The sequence below is a fragment of the Ptiloglossa arizonensis genome, chromosome 9 (genome assembly GCF_051014685.1).
Source record: "Ptiloglossa arizonensis isolate GNS036 chromosome 9, iyPtiAriz1_principal, whole genome shotgun sequence".
NCBI lineage: Eukaryota > Metazoa > Arthropoda > Insecta > Hymenoptera > Colletidae > Ptiloglossa > Ptiloglossa arizonensis.
The window spans coordinates 2,080,320-2,103,466 of record NC_135056.1 but is presented as its reverse complement, the minus strand read 5'-3'; the positions used below and the strand labels follow the sequence as shown (position 1 = coordinate 2,103,466).

General features: G+C 30.0%; 2 protein-coding genes and 2 long non-coding RNA genes across 7 annotated transcripts in view; 2 read left to right on the top strand and 2 right to left on the bottom strand.

Moving 5' to 3' along the window:
• The window catches only part of LOC143151608 (uncharacterized), a 58,882-nt gene that overhangs the window by 2,193 nt on the left and 33,542 nt on the right, over positions 1-23,147 (bottom strand). The window lies entirely within an intron of this gene.
• Singed (fascin domain-containing protein singed) overlaps positions 297-23,147 on the top strand; it is a 75,354-nt gene continuing 52,503 nt past the window's right edge. The window contains exons 1-4 of one of the 2 annotated variants that reach the window (XM_076320915.1): positions 297-428; positions 7,047-7,169; positions 7,482-7,725; positions 8,919-9,052. In XM_076320915.1, coding sequence (XP_076177030.1) covers positions 7,107-7,169; positions 7,482-7,725; positions 8,919-9,052 — 441 coding nt within the window. In that variant the 5' untranslated portion in view covers positions 297-428; positions 7,047-7,106. Of the gene's footprint in view, positions 429-5,056; positions 5,219-7,046; positions 7,170-7,481; positions 7,726-8,918; positions 9,053-23,147 lie in introns of those variants that run through there. The other variant, XM_076320914.1, reaches the window with a different exon arrangement.
• Positions 11,940-14,634, bottom strand: LOC143151620 (uncharacterized). 3 transcript variants are annotated; one of them, XR_012993397.1, is made up of 4 exons: positions 13,470-14,634; positions 12,974-13,164; positions 12,416-12,885; positions 11,940-12,319 (listed from the first exon to the last, which is right to left on the bottom strand). It is a non-coding gene; the product is annotated as an uncharacterized LOC143151620 (long non-coding RNA). The 3 variants fall into 3 exon arrangements; XR_012993396.1 differs by having other exon boundaries at positions 11,940-12,623; positions 12,727-12,885; XR_012993395.1 differs by having other exon boundaries at positions 11,940-12,885.
• Positions 14,758-15,591, top strand: LOC143151616 (uncharacterized). Its single transcript, XR_012993392.1, has 2 exons — positions 14,758-15,395; positions 15,474-15,591. It is a non-coding gene; the product is annotated as an uncharacterized LOC143151616 (long non-coding RNA).

Below are 23,147 nucleotides of genomic sequence, written 5' to 3'. Positions count from 1 at the left end.
AAATCATTTTCAAAATATTAATGATTATTACGCATATTAAATTCTGTTTATTTTTTCATTACAAGCAACGTATCAAATCAGCGGTAATACCTAAACAGTAAGCAAATTATTTTGTTTATGAATACTTGACGCTTTATTGAGAGTCTACGTCGATGCATCTTGTTACGAATTCGGTTTCACCCGAACTTGAAATCGCCGCCGTCAGCTTCGTCACCGCTTTGGCCACGGTCGCTTCTTGCTTGCAATCGCAGAAGCGGCATCGAACTACGGGTGGAGCGTCGATGTAAACAATTTGTGCCTAATACTTGCACCGTGAAAGAAAGAAAGCAACGATAAGCTGTTGGCATTACCCCGATGACCAAAACACGGCTCAGCACACTTGGGGATGATGTCACCCTTGGGCGGGTGAAAGGTGTGTACAGGTTCAGGTAAGTGCGCACATGTGATATCACGACGGCCTTCTTTCCGGGGAACTCGTACCTGGCGCCATGAAGATGTAAGAGTAACTTATGCTGGGTGTTTGCTTCAATCTCATCCCAAAGAATCGAGGAAGTTTTAGGAAGATTCCCTCTCCAAGAAAATATGGTTAATTGACGGTGCGGTATCGGTTAAATAAAAATATCAATTTTAATATTCAAATTTTTTTATTCAGGATTTTTCTCAATGCCCAAAATAATATCTTTTCTGAAGTGTAAAACTTAAATTCTGATATCTATCCAAGTTAACCAGTACGATTATCAAATATTTTTATCTCTTTTTATCCATTTTCTGGTAGAAAATGAGTTGAACGGTCTCATAAATGTTTTGCACAAGGGCGACCAATATTGGATATTGCGTTATTGAAAATCTGTATATACATAATTTACAAACGACCATTGCATACGCGGAAAGTTAAAGTTTGGTACGAAATTTTGATAGGAAGTGTCTTTGACCTATATTTTTTTGAAGTTAATAATGGAAATTCGTTACGTGTTACCGGCGTAAGTTATCAAGATATGTTGCAAAATTTCTTATCATACAAAATGAATGAGTCAGGTTTGGGAAACACGATTTCAACAAAATGACGATACGGCTCATACATTACGCGATACAATACAAGTTTTGAAAAACATTGTTTAATAGCCAAAAATGGTGATTAGACACCCAGATCTCCCGACCCGATAGCTCTCAAATTTTTTCTTTGGGATTACTTAAAAAGCAAGATTTACCCTAATAAATCTAATTCTAGAGCAATTAAAGAAGAATATACGGCAAGAAATGAGAATTTAAAAATTGGAATATACATCAAGAAATTTAGTCAGAAGGTTTCGAATTTGTGTCGCGAATAAATGAGGCTATTTAGCTGATCTTTCTCAAGCTTCAATAAATAATATATGTCTACCTATTAACAGTCTTTTATTTTTTTTTTAATTTATGTAAAAACAAAATACGAGACTAATTTTTACAATACCCTATTCTTTATAAATATAAAAATCATAAGCATGCAATCTATATTATATGTTCCAAATATTTTGATTAATTAGTAAAAGCGTCTAATATAAAAGGTATTGCAATATTTGTTGAATTCGACGCTTCCAAATCATTTGCTTAAATTTGTATAATCTTTTACAATTAATATTATCATCGCCGTTAAACTGGGACCACTTGCACGTTTCTTTAGCATTAGTAGTTATACGTTCTAACATAAATGTTATAATTTCGGTTTAAATTGTACAATGTAAACATAATTATTGTAAGAGGAAAAGAATCAAATTATCGTATTGCTGGGACCAGGATTCAAACTATTAAAGTATTCAGGTCGTCGATAATTCCTTCTCTCCGTAAGTTTCATAATTCACAATATGGCTAGTACCGATATTAATATTTAAAATAATTTGAAATCATATTAGAAACCGAAGGAGGATTTATTGGGCCAGGTGTCTAGACTGTTGAACGTAGAGAGTATTTATCATTTGTCTCGATATATATATTTCCATAAAAATCCATAATTATTTCCTTATTTTTTAATATATTTAAATAAACTTATTTTTATAATAATTCTAACGCTATATTCTTTAAGAATTAACAAAAAATGAAGTTCGATTCTCTTAAAAGAATTGCTGTCGCATTATTCTACATCAATTAACAGTTGCAATGTGAAAATAACAATTAGTAAATAACTATTGACTATATACAAAAAAAATTTTAACCGAAAATGGATTAACATAATAACAAGCATAATAATAACATATGCACTTTACACTTGTAGTGTAATTCACAATAACTATATATAATCCCAATATTATATGTGCATGAAATACAATTCTCTAGGATGTTATGTAAACGCAAGTCGGTCATGGTTACGAGTTACAATCACGGTTGCGATCCAGATCACGATCACAGGCACGGTTACAGTCATGCTTCGGACTTCCCTTTGACGGCCAACGAACTCTCTTATTCTTTCTCTTTTCCTCCGTTCGTTCTTCTTTTCTCTCTATCAGTTAGTTAAAGTTTGCCTAACGACGGTGTTAGTTACATTTAGGTTACCGTGAAACAAACTTTTGTTCTTGATAAGTTAGAAATTCAATTGGTTATTTCAAAATAATTCTGATAAATGTAATAAATAATACATATTAGACAGTGTTTATAACATATTTAATTTACATAAATTCAATTATATGCAATTAAATAAAATTCCTCATACGTTCGTTATTATACATAATTATTGTAAGAAATGGATTAGTTTGAAATGTAATATGTATTAAGCTATGTGTGTATGTAATGTAGTTATTGTTATCATTTTTATTCACAAATACCTGTTAATCTAAGTGATTTGTTCTGAATTGAACGAAAATAATTATCATTTGTAAACTTATAAAAATATAACTATTGAAAATATTAATATAGTATCCAATACCATTTTACTTTCGAAAGGAGTAAAGTATTCAACAAAATAAAAATTTAAAATGTAATTGTGAATGCAAAGCAAGAAAATCCGAAAACATCTTGACATACATATTGCTAGTATTGCAACTACCTTCATCAGAAGGTCAGATAGCACATTGATACAATATCATTTGTAGAATCCGGACCGTGAAAGCCTAAAGAATCTCGCAAAGAAAGAAGAAATTTGTAATTAAATGTTCTGCGTCCGCGATTTGCGAGAAAAAAAACAAATTAGTATAAGCCTCTCGTTAGACACGCTTGGAAGTTCCAGACTTCCTGAACGAAATCGGATAAAAGCCTGGCTACCACATTAAAACAAATTAATTTTTAATAGTTACGCACCCTTGATCAGTTACTGTACACATTATTTACAATGAAAATTTTAATATAGTTACACTATTTATCGGCTGGTCATTGCTCATTACATCGTGCGTTCTTAAGTAGGTTAGGAATAAATATGTAAACAATTTATAATAATTCGTAAAACACATGCGAATCCTTATTATAAAATTTATGGAAATATTAAAAATTGAAATGCCCTTCTATTCAAGGCTGAATAAAAATACTGCTTCGAGATAGAAAGACTCCAAAACATTTTTCTTATTTAAAATTAATTTTTTTGGAAAAGTGCTTTTTCGCAGACATTTTTGATATTGGAAATACACGAATGAAGCGAAAGAAAAATATATCCTATTCCTAAATATTTAAGGTCTGAAATACGTTGAAATAACAATTCGGTTTGGGGCAAAGCATATACCGTTTACTATTTCAAATTAAGGAATTTTCGCATCTATTTAGAAAAAAGTTAATTATCATCGCAGAAAGTCTATCGTAATATAAGTAGGACAAAATAACTGTACACCGTTTAACTGTAAACTGTCTATAGCAGCAAGATTAAATTGCTAACTATATAGATACATATAGTACATATTTTATAAAAGAATGTAAAATAATTTTTTTATAATTAATAAATCGATAAAAATAGACTACAATTTTTCATAAAACGAAGTAAAGAACTTTTTGCACATTTCTTTAAAGATTAGCACTTGGCTATTATTTAATTTAAATTTTCAATCTAAAGTAAATAATAATATTATTAGCATAAGTACACTAGTAAATTATAAGTATAATCAGTAAATTAATAAACTTTTATGTTTTCACTAATAAGGTACAAAGATAATGTTATTGGTATTAATTAGAAAAAACAGAAATATTTTTCTAAATTTAAAAAATGTTGAAAAACATTTTTATTAATTCAATTCTTAGGAATTGTTCAGTAATTAAATAAATGCAATTAATATTTCCTTTCCTATAATTTTCTATAAAATTACTACTAATTCAAAATAACTATTTCAAATAATAATTTCTTTTTTTTTTGTTACTATACACCTGTATTTAGATTCTAAATAATTATTTAGTATATTATATTATTATTTAACACAGTGTTTACAAAATTATACAAGAATATAGTACTACAATATGTATTTTATTGAGCTATTATTGCATTAGATATTTTACATTTATTAGATATTCAAATATGCACATCATTTGGGTAATAAATATGGAAAAGATATTTTAAAATTGACACAAAATAAGCACAATAAATAAATAAAAAAGTAATAAGCGGTAAAAATGAAGGGAATTGAAAAAGATGAAGTATAGTGCTATTGGGAAAATAGCAATTACACAGTGGGGTCGTCGATCCACAGTTCACGGCCCTCCAGAAAGTCGACAGTTCGATGTATGTCCGTTCCCCACCGTTCCCTCTTTCTGTATCCCCTATCTTTCACGTTTCCCTTATTAAAACGGCGCACGCGCGATATCCTGACAGAATTGCACAGGGCCGTACGCCTTTGAAGAAAAGTGCTAGGATTTGTTTCATTTGTTATACTAGGTAATTTTATCTACTAAATGATATTTATAAATATTATATTATATGTGGAATAATTTAAATTTTATTACATTAAATCGCTCTAATTACATCATAGTTAATGAAATTAACAATTATAATAAATATACGAAAAAATCCCCTAATAACTCCTATAATATTGTGTTCTATGTACAGTCCTGATTCTATGGTGAGTTCAGATATTGCGCATGCGTTGGAAGTCCTGTGGGATCCTTACACGTCGGGAGAGAACTAGCAAGTCAAGTCAGTCGCCGGGTATCTTTGTTGTGACGAACGTAATTTGGTGATCGTGACTCGTACTTTCCTTGCTGACTTCTCCCTGTATTTTTTCAGTGTTCTTTCACGACAAGTACGCACTTCTACTGTTTTTTGTCTTTCTATCTGGTGAGTTTATAGATCTGCTTGGCAACAGGAGCGTAAGTCTTCTCAACGATTTCCATCATTTCGTCTTTAATCTTTACTCGTTAAACTTGTGCACTAAAGTACATTTGCGTAAATACATATTACTGTTATTGATTTATCTACTACTTTTGCTTGCTTAATGAAAATCTTTGTAATCTTATATAAAATGTATTATATTTTAATTATTATATAGTTTTCATAAAATTTTAGTTTTGTTTGTAATTTTCGAATATGCGTTTATATTTGTACTACGTGTAATATTCTCTTAAAGTTTAAGTGTCTGCATTCTCTTCAATTATTTTGTATAGTTAACTTATTTCAGTTTAATCATTTATGTTTATAATATTTCAATCATTGTCTATATCATGTTTATAATTTGAATCTTTGATGTTATCAATTGAGTTATATTAGTTTACTTAAAATGATTCAAAATTAGTTGTTTTTAAATTCAGCAATTGAAGTTTTAGCTGTTGTCCTGGCTTTCCTATTGTATTATTGATTTTACAGTGCGCTTTAGCAAATCGAATTTCGGTATCGAATATTTTTCCAAATTTATACTTTCCACTTAATATTTCTATCTTCAAGTACATAAGAAATATTTCACAGTAATTGTAAGTATATATGTATATTAATTTAAATAAAAAGTAGTTATTTTCAAATTAATGATACAAGAAGAACGATTTTCTGTTAGTTTTTTTGTGTACTAGAAAATAAATAAAATAGTGATAGGAAAAATATATTTTCTACAAACATGTTTTTCGTTTATTTTGCGTTTGATAAGTACTAATGATCAGACATAGGACAACTTGAAGTATTCAATTAGATAGACTTTATAGTCTAAAGGACTGAAGCAAGAATTAGAAAAGAATATCTAAAATATAAGTAAAGAAGATACAATGTATCTCGTGCAAAATAAGAAAGAGTGAATATATAATTAAAATAAATTTAATTCTGCTTTATGCAAGCGAAATAAATTTTCCTAAAGGACGAAATATTTTTTATTGTCTTTCCATTAGACGAGTTGGCCCCACCCAGACGGAAGTCACGTAGAAATGAGTCACCGAATTCAGAGTTCAAAATAAATTATACCTTAAGAAAGAAAAAATTTTGGGGAGGCTTAAATTATTTTTCTGGGAAGGTCAAGATGTACTTATCTCCATGAGAATATATTTCTTACCCTGGGATGTTAAAGCATTTTGTTATTATATCATATATCTATTTAATATACACTGCATTTAAATATTTAATAAATATAACAATTCAAGTGTTAATTACTGTAAAAGTAGTTAAGAGTAATCATGATTTGACAAGTTTTATTTTCTACACATAAATGTTTCTTTAACTGTATACGAAAATAATTATTTTAAATTATGTCAAAAACTTACATTGATTTATTATTATAAATATGATAATAAAATATTTTTAATTATTTTATATAGAACACAAATGTTGATATAGTTAAAAATAATTATTTTTATTCATTATAGGAACATAGTATTGTATCAAAAGATTATATTAAAATTGTTTATATTTAATTTTAAATTCAAAATTATTACTGAAATTTTGTTAATTTTTATTATTTTTTTAAAGATTAAGAGTAATTGTTTTTGTTGGAATTTGTAAACTTAACTATATTATAAGTCCTTGTATTTTTTATAATTAATTAACTATTAAATGATAAAATAAAAGAAAAATTGTTATTGTTTAAACAAGCTTTTATATATTAAAAATACAAGTACTATAGTTATAAAATATTTTATAGATTTTATATTAAATGTAATACCTGATTTGCTCTTGATTGCAATTGCAGAAGCAATTTATAGGATTTTTACCACACGCGCGCCTAAACGTCAATCGATTAAACTAAACGATGCAGACCAACGGTTCTGAAAATGTCGGTTCCGAAAATGCAAACGAGAAAACGGGATGGACGGTAATTTTTAATCTTTTAAAAATTAAATTTTGTATGAACCTTTGTGTGTACATATATCTTTCAGAAATTATTCTATTTTACATTTATCGAAATTATGTAGTTTAAAGTACTTAATTAAAATCAATAATTGTAATAGTTTATTTAACAAGAATTGAAAATTAATATTTGGTTAAAATTAATCTACATGATAATTATAAGTAAATTATATTTTCTTAAGACTGAATCATTATTTTAATTTAATTAAATTCAAAATTGAATCTACTTTTATTGATATGTATTTTAGTAATAAATATAATATATTTATATTTTTAGGTTGGATTAATAAATGGGAAATTTAAGTACCTTACAGCAGAAACTTTTGGATTTAAAATTAATGCAAATGGCTCTAGTTTAAAAAAGAAGCAACTATGGACTCTCGAGGGCAGTGAACAACAAGTTTTCCTTCGATCTCATTTAGATCGTTATTTGGCTGTTGATCAGTTTGGAAATGTTACATGTGAAGCAGAGGATCCTAGTGATCTTGGTTGCTCCTTCCAAATTCAACTGGCTTCTGATGGTATTTCAAAATATTTTTTTGTAATATTATATTAATTTATGTACTTTCTTAAATTATAAGCATTCAAGTCATAATTTTAGTTTCATAAAATAACTGTACATTTTTATATTTTTATGTCCATTCTCATCATTATGTATACCTAGAGAAATGTGTTCAATATTTAAAAATATTACCTGATAAAGATATTAAGAAATATGACCCGAAAAAAATCTTAAATATAAGTAAATGGTGGATGGCTATCAAAAAACCTTTAACTACTATAAATTTTATTGTTATTGTATCAAGTAAACATGGAAGAAATGTTTATTTTCAAACAAGTCTTTTTGAGCTATACAGACAGTAGATACTAGGTCAACCTTGATCCATAATAAGAATTCTTTGGTAAAATTTTAAAAACAAGCTTATTATATCAACTACTTACAAAGTACATGAATATTTCATTGAGTTTATGGTGAAGTAACAATGATACTTTTTTAAAAGAAACTTTAAGATGAATATGATTTTTTAATAGAATGCTATACTTATACATTTTGTCAGATTTAAAAAATTGAATTCAATGTCTTTATAATCTAATTTTTCAATAAGTCAAGGTCAAATAATTGCAAATTACTGTTTCTATGATTATTTGTCATTATTCTTTTTGTTCAGCAATGATTGAATTTTTAATTTGTAGTTACAATTTTATTTTGGAACTTTCTATTTCATGTTTACTATCATTAGACATACAGAGAATTTGTATGCTAAAAAACTATGATAATTGTTAATCATGGGGACCATACTATATTAGAATGCTTGTTTCTGTTGCGTTTATTTCAAGAAATTGTTCAAAATTTTCTTTTGCAGGACATTCCACCTCCTATTCACATTTAGACATATTAATTTAATGAGTATTATTCATAACATATACCATGCGATTATTTTTCAATTATTCATAATTTTTATTAATATTTTGCTACATAAACATTTTATTTATATACAATACTACTATTTTTCAAAGCTATTTTTAAAGCATTTAAATAAATTGTAAAAGAATCAAATACTTTTTTCAATAGTTTTGATTTCTGTATTTCATTAACAGTAGTAAGTTGTATTAAAAATATTAATTTATACATCCTTAATTATGAATAATTAATATAATACTTTTAAATGTACAAAATTATTTCTTAACATTTAATTCGTTTTTAACAAATTAGGAAGTGGAAGATGGGCTTTGAAAAATATTCAGAGAGGATATTTCTTAGGCTCGAGTCTAGATGAACTCAAATGTATGGCTAAAGCTCCAGGTGAAGCTGAATATTGGCTTGTACACCTTGCAGCTAGACCTCAGGTAAGCAATATTTCAAATATTAAATAAAAAGTATATAGTTGTTTACCTACATATGTAATTATTAACACATTCTATAATCTGGCTAAAAATTGTAATGTGGGTGTCCTAGTGGATCTACCTAATTACTAAAGTAATTTAAATAAATCCAAATGATACATATTTCCTTCATTATATACTGGAATTTTTTGACTACTACATAGCTTTTAGAAATACATTTCAAGTAGAAAAAATACATTATGCATACTTATTAATTTTCCATTCTTTATTTTATGATAGAATCTGATATTCATGCAATAACATTGTAACAGTGCTTAATAAATAGTATTTTCGTTAAATTTTTAATAGATCCTTATTTGTTAAGGTATCTAAGTAATACTGTGATAAAGTTGATAAAATAAGCCCCTGTTTGCTATACAGAGTGGATCAATAACTTTGATTATCTTAAAATTATATCTGTAATTTTAAAAATATAAAAAAACTTTTTTTAGAAAATTGTACAGTATTTTGGTGTATAACATACCAATAATAATTTTATTATGAATAGAAGATTTCCGAGGTTTTAAGGTTACTTCTATTTTTTTAAATAGAAACTTTTTTATTCCTACTAAAATAGCAAAACTTAAATGATTTCAATGATCTATAATACAAATCCATTCGATGTGAAATAACAGAGTAAAACAGGTATCACTTTGAGTATTTCAAATTACATAAAAATCATTGTTTAACTGCTCTATATCAAATTAAATGGCCTTGTACTAAAGATCATTAGAATTATCTAATAGAAACAAAAAGGATAGCATACCAGTTATAAAAATAAAGGTGATTTTGAAACTTTTGAAAATCCTTCACCATTTAGAATTATTACTTGTATATTATCCTCCTGTCCCTTTCCACGATATTATATAAGTATTGTAAATAATGGTTGTTCATAACTTTAAAAGTACCAAACATAATTAAGGTAGTAGAAAATAATTAATGGAAAAAATAGGAAAATGTGTCTGATATGGAACAGAGTTGCATAGAGTAAAGGGGCGATATGTTGACTTAACATGCGTGAAAAGGTGCATGTATTATATTAATTTGTTATATTTATTACATTAATAATAATATAATAAAATGTGGAAATTATAATGATTATTATTAAGAGAGTATATGTGTACGGTTAATGTGACTAAGTTTAACACTGATTAACAACACTTATAGACAACGTTTAACAATGACTCTCGATCGTTACGATTTCCTTCATATCCCTGCTTCTCGGCCTACATGATTTAGGCCACAAGGCCATGATCGTCTCAGGGGATGCGAGAGGCGTAGGCCAGGTACATTTGCCTTCAAGGGGGTAATTGCTAGGACTATAAACGACGGCGGGTCTACTTCATGTCAGCGTCACCAAAAATCTCCACTGTCCCAGCAACTAGTCCTTTTTCGTCGGCTACGACCTCTCGCGTAAGGTCGCATGTTTCTTCGCCCCCCCCCCCCCCCCCCATTAATGCGTTTAATAAATGATTGTTGCCCAGATAACAAAATTTCTCTCTTCATACTTTGACAGACATTTGTGATTCGCTCTTTTATATTTTCTGAACTGGTTAGATGAATCGTGGTATATCTTTTCTTTAAGGTAACACCATAAGGTTTGTATTTGATCTCGAGCCCACTCACGAAATGTCGCTCGATTTTGGCAATCATTTCTGTGAGGTTTTTGGTGCAAGGATACTTTGTATGGGTGGAACTCATGACGCTTTTACATGTGCTGAACACTCATTCGAAATATTTTAGAACAGTGAGAAACTTCATTATTTCCATTTGTAATTGTTTTGTTAATCCATATTTAACTTATAATGCAGTAATACCAGCGTCAATGTAGTCGGCGTATGGATAGGGAAAAGAAAGGAACGATAGACGTAAAGTTTAGATGCATCGAAAACGCAAAATTTTTCAATTTATTGCATTAAGTAATGGCTTCTTACAGCTAACTCGACTTTTTAAATCAACTCTATGAAGTACACGTCGAACTGTATCAAAACTTACTATTTTTTCCTAACGGAGAGTACTTTCTCATGTATTTCAGGTGTGGAGATATGAAAATTCTGTTTGACAGCTTTTAATATGCGTGTTTCGTCACGATTAGACAGTACTTTTGGACTTGTCGCGGTTTATTTATAATTGTTTCTTCTTTAAACTTTCTCAATATATATATTGTATTGTAGTTCGAGGTCTTTTCATTATATTTGCAATCTCTCTTTCGGATTTTTCTTCTTTCCATAATTTTACAATAACTTCTTGTTCGAGTAAAGACGTTTCACGTTTGTTATGCAGCATTTTAGATACTTCCTTTCTGACTATCTGAAGCAAACTGTTACAAATTAACCAAATACAGTAGACCGCATCAATTCACTTGTTTTAAATTTTGTTATGTTCGTTTGCATGCATTTTATCTAACATAAACATTGATAGACAGACTTTTGCGTTTAAATTTTCCGATACATTATATTTTGTTTAATTTTTCATTATGTAGAGTAACTATGAATTTCACAGAATGTTAATTTGTCTTGTAGTGATACAAATTTATTTCCGTATTGTTTAAATTTTACGTGTATCTTTCTTTTTTCTATACATATACACCGAGTGCGATAAGTGGACGAACACTTATGCGGTCTACTGTACAGCTCTTTGATGATATGTAACTGTTTACATATAAATGAATAGGTTTCCGCAAAATAAAAACAAATGTGAAATACGAACATTAGATGGAGAGAAATATTGAAACTTTAGGATTAGAAAAAATATATATAGGGTGGGGCACCGAGAATAGGTCATCTGAATAACTTATTTGCTTGTAATAATAGAAAGAAAATGTACAGCAAAAGTTTTTTAATTTCGGGGAGCACATAATGTATCAATAGTTTTTTTGTTGGTGGAGGCATAGAGGAGATATGAAGGTCAAATTTATTTCTTTTTTATGGAACGATATTGTTTTTTATTTATATTCCGATAGAGCCTTTCAAGATGAATACAAGGAAGGTTATTCATACACAAGGTCAACTGCAATATCTTTCTAATTTACATATTAGCGTACTTACTGCTACAAGTGTTCGAAATGGTGACCCTGTACGTCGATGCATTTCCTAAAGTCTACCGATGCGGAAGATACCATACGTCGAATTTCATTCGGATCCATTGCAATGCAAACTCTTCTTATACGCTCCTTTGTGTTTTCTCTGTTTGTTGGTATTTCACCGTACCTTATATGGTATTTTGTTTGAACTTTCGCCAAAATTAAAAATCCGTAAGTTTTAGGTCTAAATAACGTGCGGGCCACCCATTATTCTCGGACTGACCGATCCAACAATCTTTAACTACCTGTTTAGCACTGTAGTAACAATCCGTGCATAATGAGCACAACATTCTTGCTGGTATCACATTGACTATTGTGTGTTTACAGGCATATCTTCTAATAGTAGTGGCAAAATTTCTGAACATATTTGTGACTATTTAATACCTCATCACATTTTTCTTAGAATGTTAATTTAAAATAATGTGTAGATTTCGATGCATTTACCGATAATCACTGGAGTAAAAATTAGTTAGAATTAATGTATGTGGATCGTCCAAGTGAAGTCGAAGTATTTGACAGAATTTATTTGTGGAATTTCGAGACTTGTAATGCTAACCTTAGGGGTTGATTTTTTTGTTGAGCGCGAATATGATGTACGGATCTTTTGTTGAATTAATATTTATTTTATTGACTTGTGTCCAATTTGCTAGTTTGCATAAGTGATTTTGTAGAGTAAAAATATATATTTCTGCTTGACTTATAGTTCGTATGTCAGCTGTGAACAAAGAATATAGAATAGGATCAAGGACATTTCCTTGGAAGCACGCCAGTGCGAATTTCTTTTTATTTTTGCATAAAAATACCTCTTTGTTAAGTAAGCTATTTGATAAGAATGGTTCCAATTTTTTAGCAATCCTATATGCCAGACTTTGTCAAATACTTTTTCAACATTTAAAAAAACGACGGTGCAAAACAATTTGCTTTTCATGGATCTGATTATGTTCATTGTTATGTGGGTTTGCTCTATTTTATTATGGTTTTTCTGAAACTGGAACTGATGGTTTGGAATTAGGTGTTTGGCGTATACTTCTTTCATTAGTCTGCTGAGTATTACGTTTTTATTTGTTTCATTCGATACCGTACAAATTTATTTATGTTTGGTTTGTATTGACCCACAAATATATAGAGTACAATCTATTACTTTGGAGATGATTGGAAAAAGAGGGATTCGCTTATAGGAAGATACCAGATTAGGGTTCTTACTAGGTTTTAATAAAAATATTAAATCCGTAAAATGGAATTTGTCACAATGGTTATGAATGTAATTATTTTACTTGGAAGTTCTTTTAGAATTTTTACCTTCATAAGATTGTATTCTGGCGAGAATTTCCCCTTATTTGGTTCTTGAATTGTTTATTGATGGTGGACTGGATATATGTTTCATTAATAAATATCTTCTGCAGATACTCTGCCGTGGTTTCAGCTTGTTCCTCTACAGTTTTTGTCCCACTTCCGTCCAATTTTATTAACAGTGGTATTGGTGTGACATGTCTATTGATTCGTTTAGTATTTTTCCATAGAGACTAATTTGTCCTTTCGGTATAGTTAAGATTCTTAACATAGTTAATAAAATTATTGTTATTTGTTTTCTGAATTTCGCTTCTTATTTTATTTTTTAGTTTATTTGATTCTATTTTATACCAGGACCATTTTGTAAATTGTCCTACTTTCTTTTTAGGTTTAATTGCATGTGTGATATGAGAAGGATATTTTGTTCTGTTTATTTCCTTGGTTTTATGTTTTGTTGAGGTATATTAGTTAAGGTTTCCACCGCTGTTTCTATATCCCGTGAGTTCTTTAGAGCAATATTACAATTTAAGTTTTTGTTTATGTATTCTTTACAAGTTATTTAATCGGTCGCACTTTCGGTTAAAATTACTTTTTATCCTATTTTGGTACCTTTTTGATCATAAAAATTATAGAGGTATGATCTGAGGATAGGTCAAGTAGTTCTATTACTTTAATATCATATTTAGTACTAGTTATCGCTATGTCTTTTATTGAGAAACGAGAAAATGAAACATTACCACAAGCTAAACGAACGAAGGAATTGGTCACTCGCTCCACTTAGCTCCTTCGACGAAAGGTTAAGCCGAACACATTTTCTGCTCATCATGTATAGCTTACCGCTGACTTGAAGTCCTGTGGCAGGAATGCGAGAAAAGTGGAATGGATACACCTATTTTCATGCCCACATTCAGTTCTAGTTCGCTATTCGTCGTGGTAATACCACGACCTAATCAAGACACATGTGGACTGACTGACGAAGAAGACAGCGAAATAGAGAGAGATAATGAAAAACGCGCGGCAAGCAGAGTCCCATTGGCGTAGACGCAACATATTACTACTATACAATAGTTACATCTAATACAGTACAACAATTTTTGCTAGTTTTTTTACAATATAATATTATTAGAAAAGCATTGGTTATATAATTACAAGTAGAAGTAAGTAAAATTCTTTTCAGAAACAAAAGCAACAACTCTTTCTTAAAAAGATGTATACTTTCCTTTAAGAGAAGACTTATTTTGATTATTTTGTTTGCTCTGCATTTCTTGTATGCGGTAATAGGAATGTCAAATTTGAATACCTTTGGAACATTGTTCTCTTGAGAAACATGGCTTAATACTGTTTTGTGGAGAACAACTAGATTTAATTCGGATTATATCATACAAAATATTTGATTCCATTAAGGAATATTAATTATATTTCAAAATTATCTTCATTACTCCACTTACAGAAAAACTATTAATATTACATATTTTCTTTTTTGTATTTAACTCTTATGAGATAAAACAGACGTTTTATGCATTAAATATAAGCATAAACGACATCTCAGTAGTTTATAATCTCCAAGCTTTATATTTATATACATATTGAGATAGGGACGCAATTGAAATCTATACCTACTACTATGGCAGAGTGTGTAACTAAGGTTCAGAACGTGCAGCTCGGGTGGGAATGGTCGGTCCGACCTCGCTTTGCCCCTGTGCCGTCCCACGCGACTTAAAGTCAGCGGAAGGCGATACACAGAAAGTGAACAAAACAAAATGCGACAGAGTGAGACAACAACAGTGAATGACATTGGCGTAAACCAGTGTTGTTCACGAGAAGAGTCCCTCGCGCCGTTTAATCCCCTACCACTGTCATCAGTCATAAGAAATAAAAATAGCTTAGAAAATAATAACGCCATGTTTCGATATCTACTAAACATTGGTTGCTCTTGTAGGTTTTATTTTAACCTCAAATACCAAGTAGTGTTACAAACGACTGCAGTTTCATATATTTTGCTATTATTGTTAGGTTCTTCTAATTCCATTAACACGTTGACTGCCGTGTCACCCATATTCGGGTGACGCTTATTTGACTGTTTATAAAGGATCGTCATTGGTATTTGAAAAGTTATCACGCAGGATGTAATAAAACTATTGTATTGTTAAAAAGGTAATATGGCAATAGTTTATTAAGAAAATTATTTAGAACGTAAAACTTGAAAGCATTCTATACAAAGTTGAGATGGATCAAGACAATTTGGACAATAAGTTGTTGTTTTCTTTAAATTGTCTCGAGCATTTGATCGGTCCGTTCGACGTCTTTTATTTGCATAACATAGTTTGCAGGCGTGTCCAATGCTTTTTCCGGAATCATTTTTCTGAACGGCGATATTATACTGTCTTCGTCGAAAACAAGGTTTTATTGTATTTTCAGACAATTCTAATAGTTTTGCAGTGAATAATTCTCGAAATCTTCTAATATTTACAGTCTTCTCTGTTGCAATTTTGTAAACCGTTAACGCGTTTACGACTGAAATTCCCAGAAGTATTTGAATGCAAAGTTTTCGGTACCATTTGATTCCTTTTCTCAGCTAATTCTGTTTCTCTAACACCATCAGCTGATCTACTAGAGTAAATTTTCATTGCCCATGTATATCCCTAGTTCGAGCATAATTTGAATAATTTGATCCCATATTTTTGTGCTTTATTTGGTATATATTGTTTGAAGATGAGTCTTCCGCGCCATGGAATCAACGTTTTATCAACAACAATGTGTTCTCCAGGCGTGAATATTTTTTGATAGTTCCTTTCCAGTTTGTTGAAAAGTGGAAGTATTTTTCCAAGTCGATCATTACAGATAATGGACATATTATCGGCAAAATGAAAGTTACTCAGTAGTAATTCGAATCTGTTTCATGACATAATAGTACGCGGCAATTGAAAATTATACAATGGGATTTTCGATCAACAATTATCCATGGATTTTACTTTTACAAGTTCCATATATAAAATCAGCCCCAAGAATTTGTTTAATGTCAATGTGTTAAGAACGTGGATAATGGTATCGAAGTATTGTTTTTCATTAGATTTATGATGCTACTTATTTTATGTCCCTTTTCTTGCAAATCTGGCTTAATGTATTCGATGTTCAGTTTCGGGTATAGTCTTTTGACGACTATTTTAAATTTCTTATCTGACTTCGATTGGTAAGTGTAGTAATCTGCATGGTTTGTTCTAAGCGTTTTAATTACCAGTAGGAATTCTTTTGGTCCAACTATTAGTTTTGGTGTTTCCATTAATGAATCTATATTAGAGGCTTCAATGAATATCGGTGGTGGGTTAGATACTGGATATAAATAACGTGTTTCGGGAGTCATCGCGGTAAATTTTCCTTTTTACATAATACAATACTTATTTTATTCCTTAAGAAATTTGGCTTACACAATAGGAGCGGGCGCTCCGCTCATCACTTATAATTCACTCCTGGAGATTTTTTTTCTTTTTTATGCGAGGGAAATTTTCGAAGACTCTCCCAACCCTTTGGGTGGAATCGAAGATAGTGTGGGATTCCCCGTCTCGGATCTCCGGGTGCGGAGCCTACTCACTAAAACTCCCATGGTGATCATCTTTGCACAACCACAGAAGGGTACCGGGCGTTTATATTAGAATAGAAAAAGGACTAAGGCCTTACAGAATTACAACTTTTAATATACGCTTTCTTATATTTTGTAGCACTTTTAGGCGATGAAAAAACATCTTGCATTATATTACCAGCATCAGACTTACCCTTTATACGCAGCTGCATTTAAGTAGTATAACTGAATTCTGCTGGGCGGCGTTCAGCTCTTATTGTTTGGATTTTTTTTTCATTTTATTCTTTCGTTACTAGTAACGAAGTCTTTTGTGAATTTATGGTGCTTGTCTGATATTGAAAACACAAGACCTTTATTTAACTAAGCTTGGTATTACTTTTTAAACATATCCTTCTTTCTTGAGCTCGCATTTAATTTAGTTTTTAATTCAGAAGTAAAATGGACTTCCGCTGAACAGAAGTAAATGGACAATAACTTTTTTGTTTTGCTGAAGAGATCATAGTTTTCAATTAACTTTCTTACTAGGTTGTTCCATAAGTTTTGTCGTTTTTCCCATTGTAAAAAAATACTATGACCCTTCAATTTTGAATAACTATATATATATACGAATGAGTCGATAAATCTACATGAAACTTCACACGTGTTCATCAAACGGTAGTACCATCTTTAGGAACATAAAACGACGAACCTAATAGCTCAATTTCTTATCGAACGACAAAACTTATTGAGCAAACTATTATTTTATTGTGTATATAATTACTTTTTTATCTGTGTGAGGTAACGAGACAGTATCCTTCGTGCCATAGCATGGTTGCCTTCGCTTGATGAGTAGAGGACATTGTTCAAGAACGCATACGATTTTCTGTATCGGTATTATCACATCAATGTTCTTTGTAGCAGGAACCGTAGATCATAAGGTGGAGGTCCTGCTGGGATTATTTTGTTAAAAATACTAAAATAAATAAGGGACAACAATAAACAGCTGTCCTTTTAAGAATGGTCAATTACTTACTTATTATACAATTAGTTTCTTGCGTTTAACCCTCTTCCTCATTCAAGCCACCGTTTAGAGAATAATTCCTGGTATCTTCAGATCGTAACCATTTCCTATGAAACAAAACTTTTTCGATTGACATATGGTCGTTGTTTGTCATAAGGGTTGCAATCGCCGCTTCTGAATCTTCGAAATTAATTTTTTTACTTGCACATTCACAATGATCCCATCCGAAACTAACCGGGCTTAAATTAGTCTTCAAAATCTTTTAAAAATTTTCTTTATAGAGAGTTATCTTTCCTGCCTATGTGTTTTTTGGGACATCAAATATTATAGCTGCTTTACAATAGACTATTTCTTTCTTCATAATGGCTTCAACAGTTTTCTGCATCGCTTCTTCGTTCCAATTTTATCATTATGTTTTTCTAATGCTGATTCGAGCCATTTTATCTGAAAATTGTCGTTTTTAGAAGTCTCCTCATCTTGCCCCAAATATCACATCAAGACTAATTCAGTAATTATGTATATTTTTATTTATTGGCAAGTGACTCTCGTAAGCGCATAAATAAGTATCTTAAGAAATTGTTTAACTGATGATATTCAACAATTAATAGGATTGGAAATTGTTATTTACCTGTTAAAGTTCAAAAGATGACAAAAAATGAGACCACAATCATTAAAAATCGATAAATCCGCACACAACGCATAAAGATGCTATAAACTGACTGAAACTGTTGTCGCCGGGTAGAATTCAGTTGTTTTTCTTATGTTTCTTAATTTTTTAAGTTGATAGCGACATAATAACGCAAAATAAATAATAATCGCATCTTGTCCTACATTCGTCTATAGAGTAGACAAATATGATGGCAAATATGGTAAAAATCGTACTCATCTTCGGTGAGAATGAAAATATATTGCTAACAATCATAATCATGAGAATATTGATCGCGTTGTCATAGAATCGGAAGTAGGAAACATTATTTAATACAAATAATAATCTTACAAGTAATAACTCTGATGAAAATCAGAACAAATTTTTAAAACAACCTGATTTTACAATAATGTCAATTTTATTTGTAGCTCGTACATTACAATTACTTATGAAGGATCTTAACTTAGGATAGCTGTAGGAGGAGTGTATAGATGTAGTGGGGCTTTAAAATCAGGTCGTTCCAGAGCTACCACGTGTTTACAAATGTACAACACACCAGTCACTTGATGGCATTATACCTTTAATTTTAAAACAGTTTCAAAAACCTAATGACACATCCAATAAAGTTAGCACTTTTCTGAATGATCACATTTGTAGAAATAAAACAAATGTAAAGAATTTTTAACAATAGTTATAAAGAATTTTCCCTACCGTTTCAATCATAAACAATATTACGGATCGTTTCTACTTGTGGCAACAAGTTCTGACAGCCAAGGACTAATTAACAATGTCTGTCCATAATATAAAATTCAAGTTCCGCATTGAAGCTGATTTTATTGTACTAACGCTAGCTTTTATCGAAAGAATCAAAAAAAAACTTTCACATGTACGCATTTCCCATATTGGTCTATAGTTTATATTGGAAAATTTATAAAGTTGCAAAATAATGAATTGTATAAAAAAAAAGTATAAAAAGTGAAAATTTGTTAACACATCGTTTAAACAAATTGATATTTTGCAAAAGTGTTTGGAAACTTACATTCAGTATTCAAAAGTATTATATATCATTTTCGAAATATCGAGGTAAATGTATTTTTTTGCCCCAACTTTGAGAGCTGATTTAACTCCCTAGATATGCATAATAACAGATAAAAAAAAATACGTGTTAAACATTTTTCTAAAACCTATATTATATGTAAATTTCATTAAAATCGGTGGTTTAACCTTAAGTGGCGTCCCTTGTTAGTCTTACCGAGAAACCCTCGTCAATTGATTACCTACTTAAGGGAAGACATACTGAAAAAAGGTACAAAATTTTGTATTGCAGTAATGGTAAAAACACCGATACACCTAATAACAATGCTTTGAAGTTTCAGCCACCTTAAAATATTGTTCAATTAATTTCAAATGTCACTTTTGAAAAAGTGTTGTGAATCTTATTAGATCAGAATAATAAAACATTTGTGTTCATAAGCAATTATCCGTGATTTTTAATGGTTTCATATTGAGAAATCAAACGTATTGATACATTAGACATCGAAAAGTTATTGAACCGCTGACAAATCGAGGTAGGCGAATGTTGGGCACACAATAGCAAAAAACAATATGAACATTAAAAGCTGTTATTTTCTCGGCCTGTTTACGGTTTATTCAGGGTAACTTCTTCTTTAGAAATGTCTATAAAGTTCGAAACTATATAGCAAATTTATAATAAACAAAGAACATTTTTTCTTTTAATGCGTAATAAGCACGTGCATTGACTCTTATTTAAACTGTAATAGTCATTTGCATGTATTCAGAATCAGAAAGTTTAATAAAAGTATGCTAACATATTGAAGAAATTTTATTTGGCAAAATTAAACCGAACGTTTTAGCGGTTCATGTAGTCGGATAATACAGTAATATGCGACTACTAAATGCATTAATATTTTATTTGAATTATGAATTTGTTTTCGAAACTGGTCGAACTTAAATAGAGCATTCGAAGGGGAATAGTGAACGTGATACAACGCTTAAAATGAGCGAAATATGGCAATAGCGAACGAGCTCAGCACATTGTATAATTTGTATTATAGATATACATGACGATACAAATGTTTTGGGAGAACTATACATGCATAAAGTATAATAGTATTCTTGTTGGATAGAGGTCCAATACTTTTTGGATCCGTGTTAGATTCATCTTTATTTACTTCTTATAGCACTTGGGTTTCTTGTTTTACTTATAGCTTTATTGCTTTTGCTCACTAATTATAGAGGTATTTAATATTTAATTTTTAAAAATTTTTTCTTATATGTAGTTTCTTGAAATTATTGTTACAACAACTACGAAAAACCTAAATAGTACATATACTCGTACCCAAGGTTTCTGGAGTTTGAATCTCGTAAGAGGTAAATCTTTTTCCTTTATTTTTATTAATTTTTTCTTTATTTTCGTATATTCTTTTATTTTTATATTTTATTTTTATTCTGTTTTTTATTTTTATTTTTTTACAATACTTCAAATGGAATGCAACGTAAAAGCATGCTACAAAATTCATAAGTGAAAGATCAATTTTTTTTAATACCAATCAAATATGTTTTCTAAAACAGTACGAAAAGCGAAATGTGCGTGTAATGCATTAACATTTATCAAATGTTCACGTTGCCGAAAATGTATGTTTCTTAATATGTGTTTTTATGCTACATTCCATTCGAGATATTGTAAGAAATAAATAAAACACAGAATAAAAATATAATATAAAAATAAAAGAATATATGAAAATGGAGACAAAATTAATAAAAATAAAGGAAAAAGATTTACCTCTTACGAGATTCAAACTCCAGAAACCTTGGGTACGAGTCTACGTACTATTTACGTTTGTCGTAGTTGTTGTAACAATAATTTCAAGAAACTATATATAAGACTAAATCAAAATAATTAAATATTAAATATCTTTATAAATAATGTGCAATGTAAAAAAAGTCAGATGTGTGTCTATTTACTTATTTTTGCTCTAAAATCATCAGAAAAAGTTTGAAAAAAATGGCGATCCCATAGGTGCGACCTTTTCTTATAAGAATGTCTCGGAAGGGTGCTGAATTGCTGATATTCTACAGCCAACCGTACTATTTTCTTGTTATCTTGCAGTTTCTCTTAAGTCATATTTCTACCGACGAGTGTAGATGCGTCGACAGTTGGAAATTCAATCCCGCGCAAACAAAGTTATACAGCGTTACTCGAGGCGTATCATAGTGTCAATACTAATGCGAATCAATATTTGTTTCATTTTTATTTATTATGAGAGTAATATTAATTCAATAGCGAAGTTTTTTAAACGATAACGTGTCTAATATTTCTGGTACTTAAATACGGGCTCATTCAGACTATTTTTAATTATGTGTTATACGAATCACTCTTAAATTCTTCAAATGTAAATGTTATACGATAAAAAAATGTGTCCTTTAACATAATAATTACTAATAAAATGGTAGTATGATAATAAAATACCTTTTTAAATGTATTAGTATCAAAATATGAGCAATAGATTCCTGAAAAGCAGCTGTTACGAGAATGTGTGCTGTGTTTATTTTAAAGATGATAATCGGTCACCAGTATCAACTTGATGAAGGATATAAAGAAAATATAAACGGAAAAATATAAATAAAAGTTTTGATCATAAACACATGACCCATCAGTCGTTAAGACAACACTCAGCTCCATGTCACACATCAAAGTTTATACAGCGGTATTTTTAAGAGAACAGGCTAAGTTGTTTAGACTAGCTTTATGTTACATGAGGAACTTTAGAGTGGGAACGAGGCTAATCTGCGATTCCTCGTACCTGGCATCTCCGGGTATGGAGCCTACCTACCTGAAACCTTTACATTGACCATACTCGCACGATTATTATGGAATATCGGGAATTGTAAACCAGTCAGCTATTCCAGGTTCATAAAGTGATCTTTCTGCATCACAAAAACTGTTTCTTTTTAAGGGGAAATTTTTGTGTAACTGGTTTAAAAAATGAAGATAATAAATATTTTTCATAAATTAATAGTGTAACAATTCATAAACATATTCCTAAAATCTTTAAATCAAATTCGAAAAAATAACGAGGTCATAATACATTTGGTAAGAAATTATTTTGTTTAGATTCTGATAACTTTTACACATACTGATTGTCACATCATTAAAAAGAATTATAAAACTTGCATTAAATTCACTTTCACACGAAAACAAATTTTTTGTATATTTTTTTAATACCTTTCTGTGCCTTAAAAAGTCTAAATCAATATTATTAATAGTTTTCTAGAAAACAATTATACAAGTCATGTGTTACTTAGTCATCACACGTCTGTTGTTTGAAGTGGTTGTAGGTAATTGTTCCTTCCATTAAATTCATTAATCGTGTACCTCCTAATAGTAAGACTATAATATACCAGAAACTTGTTCAGCATCTTTTTTTTTAACATTTTCCAATC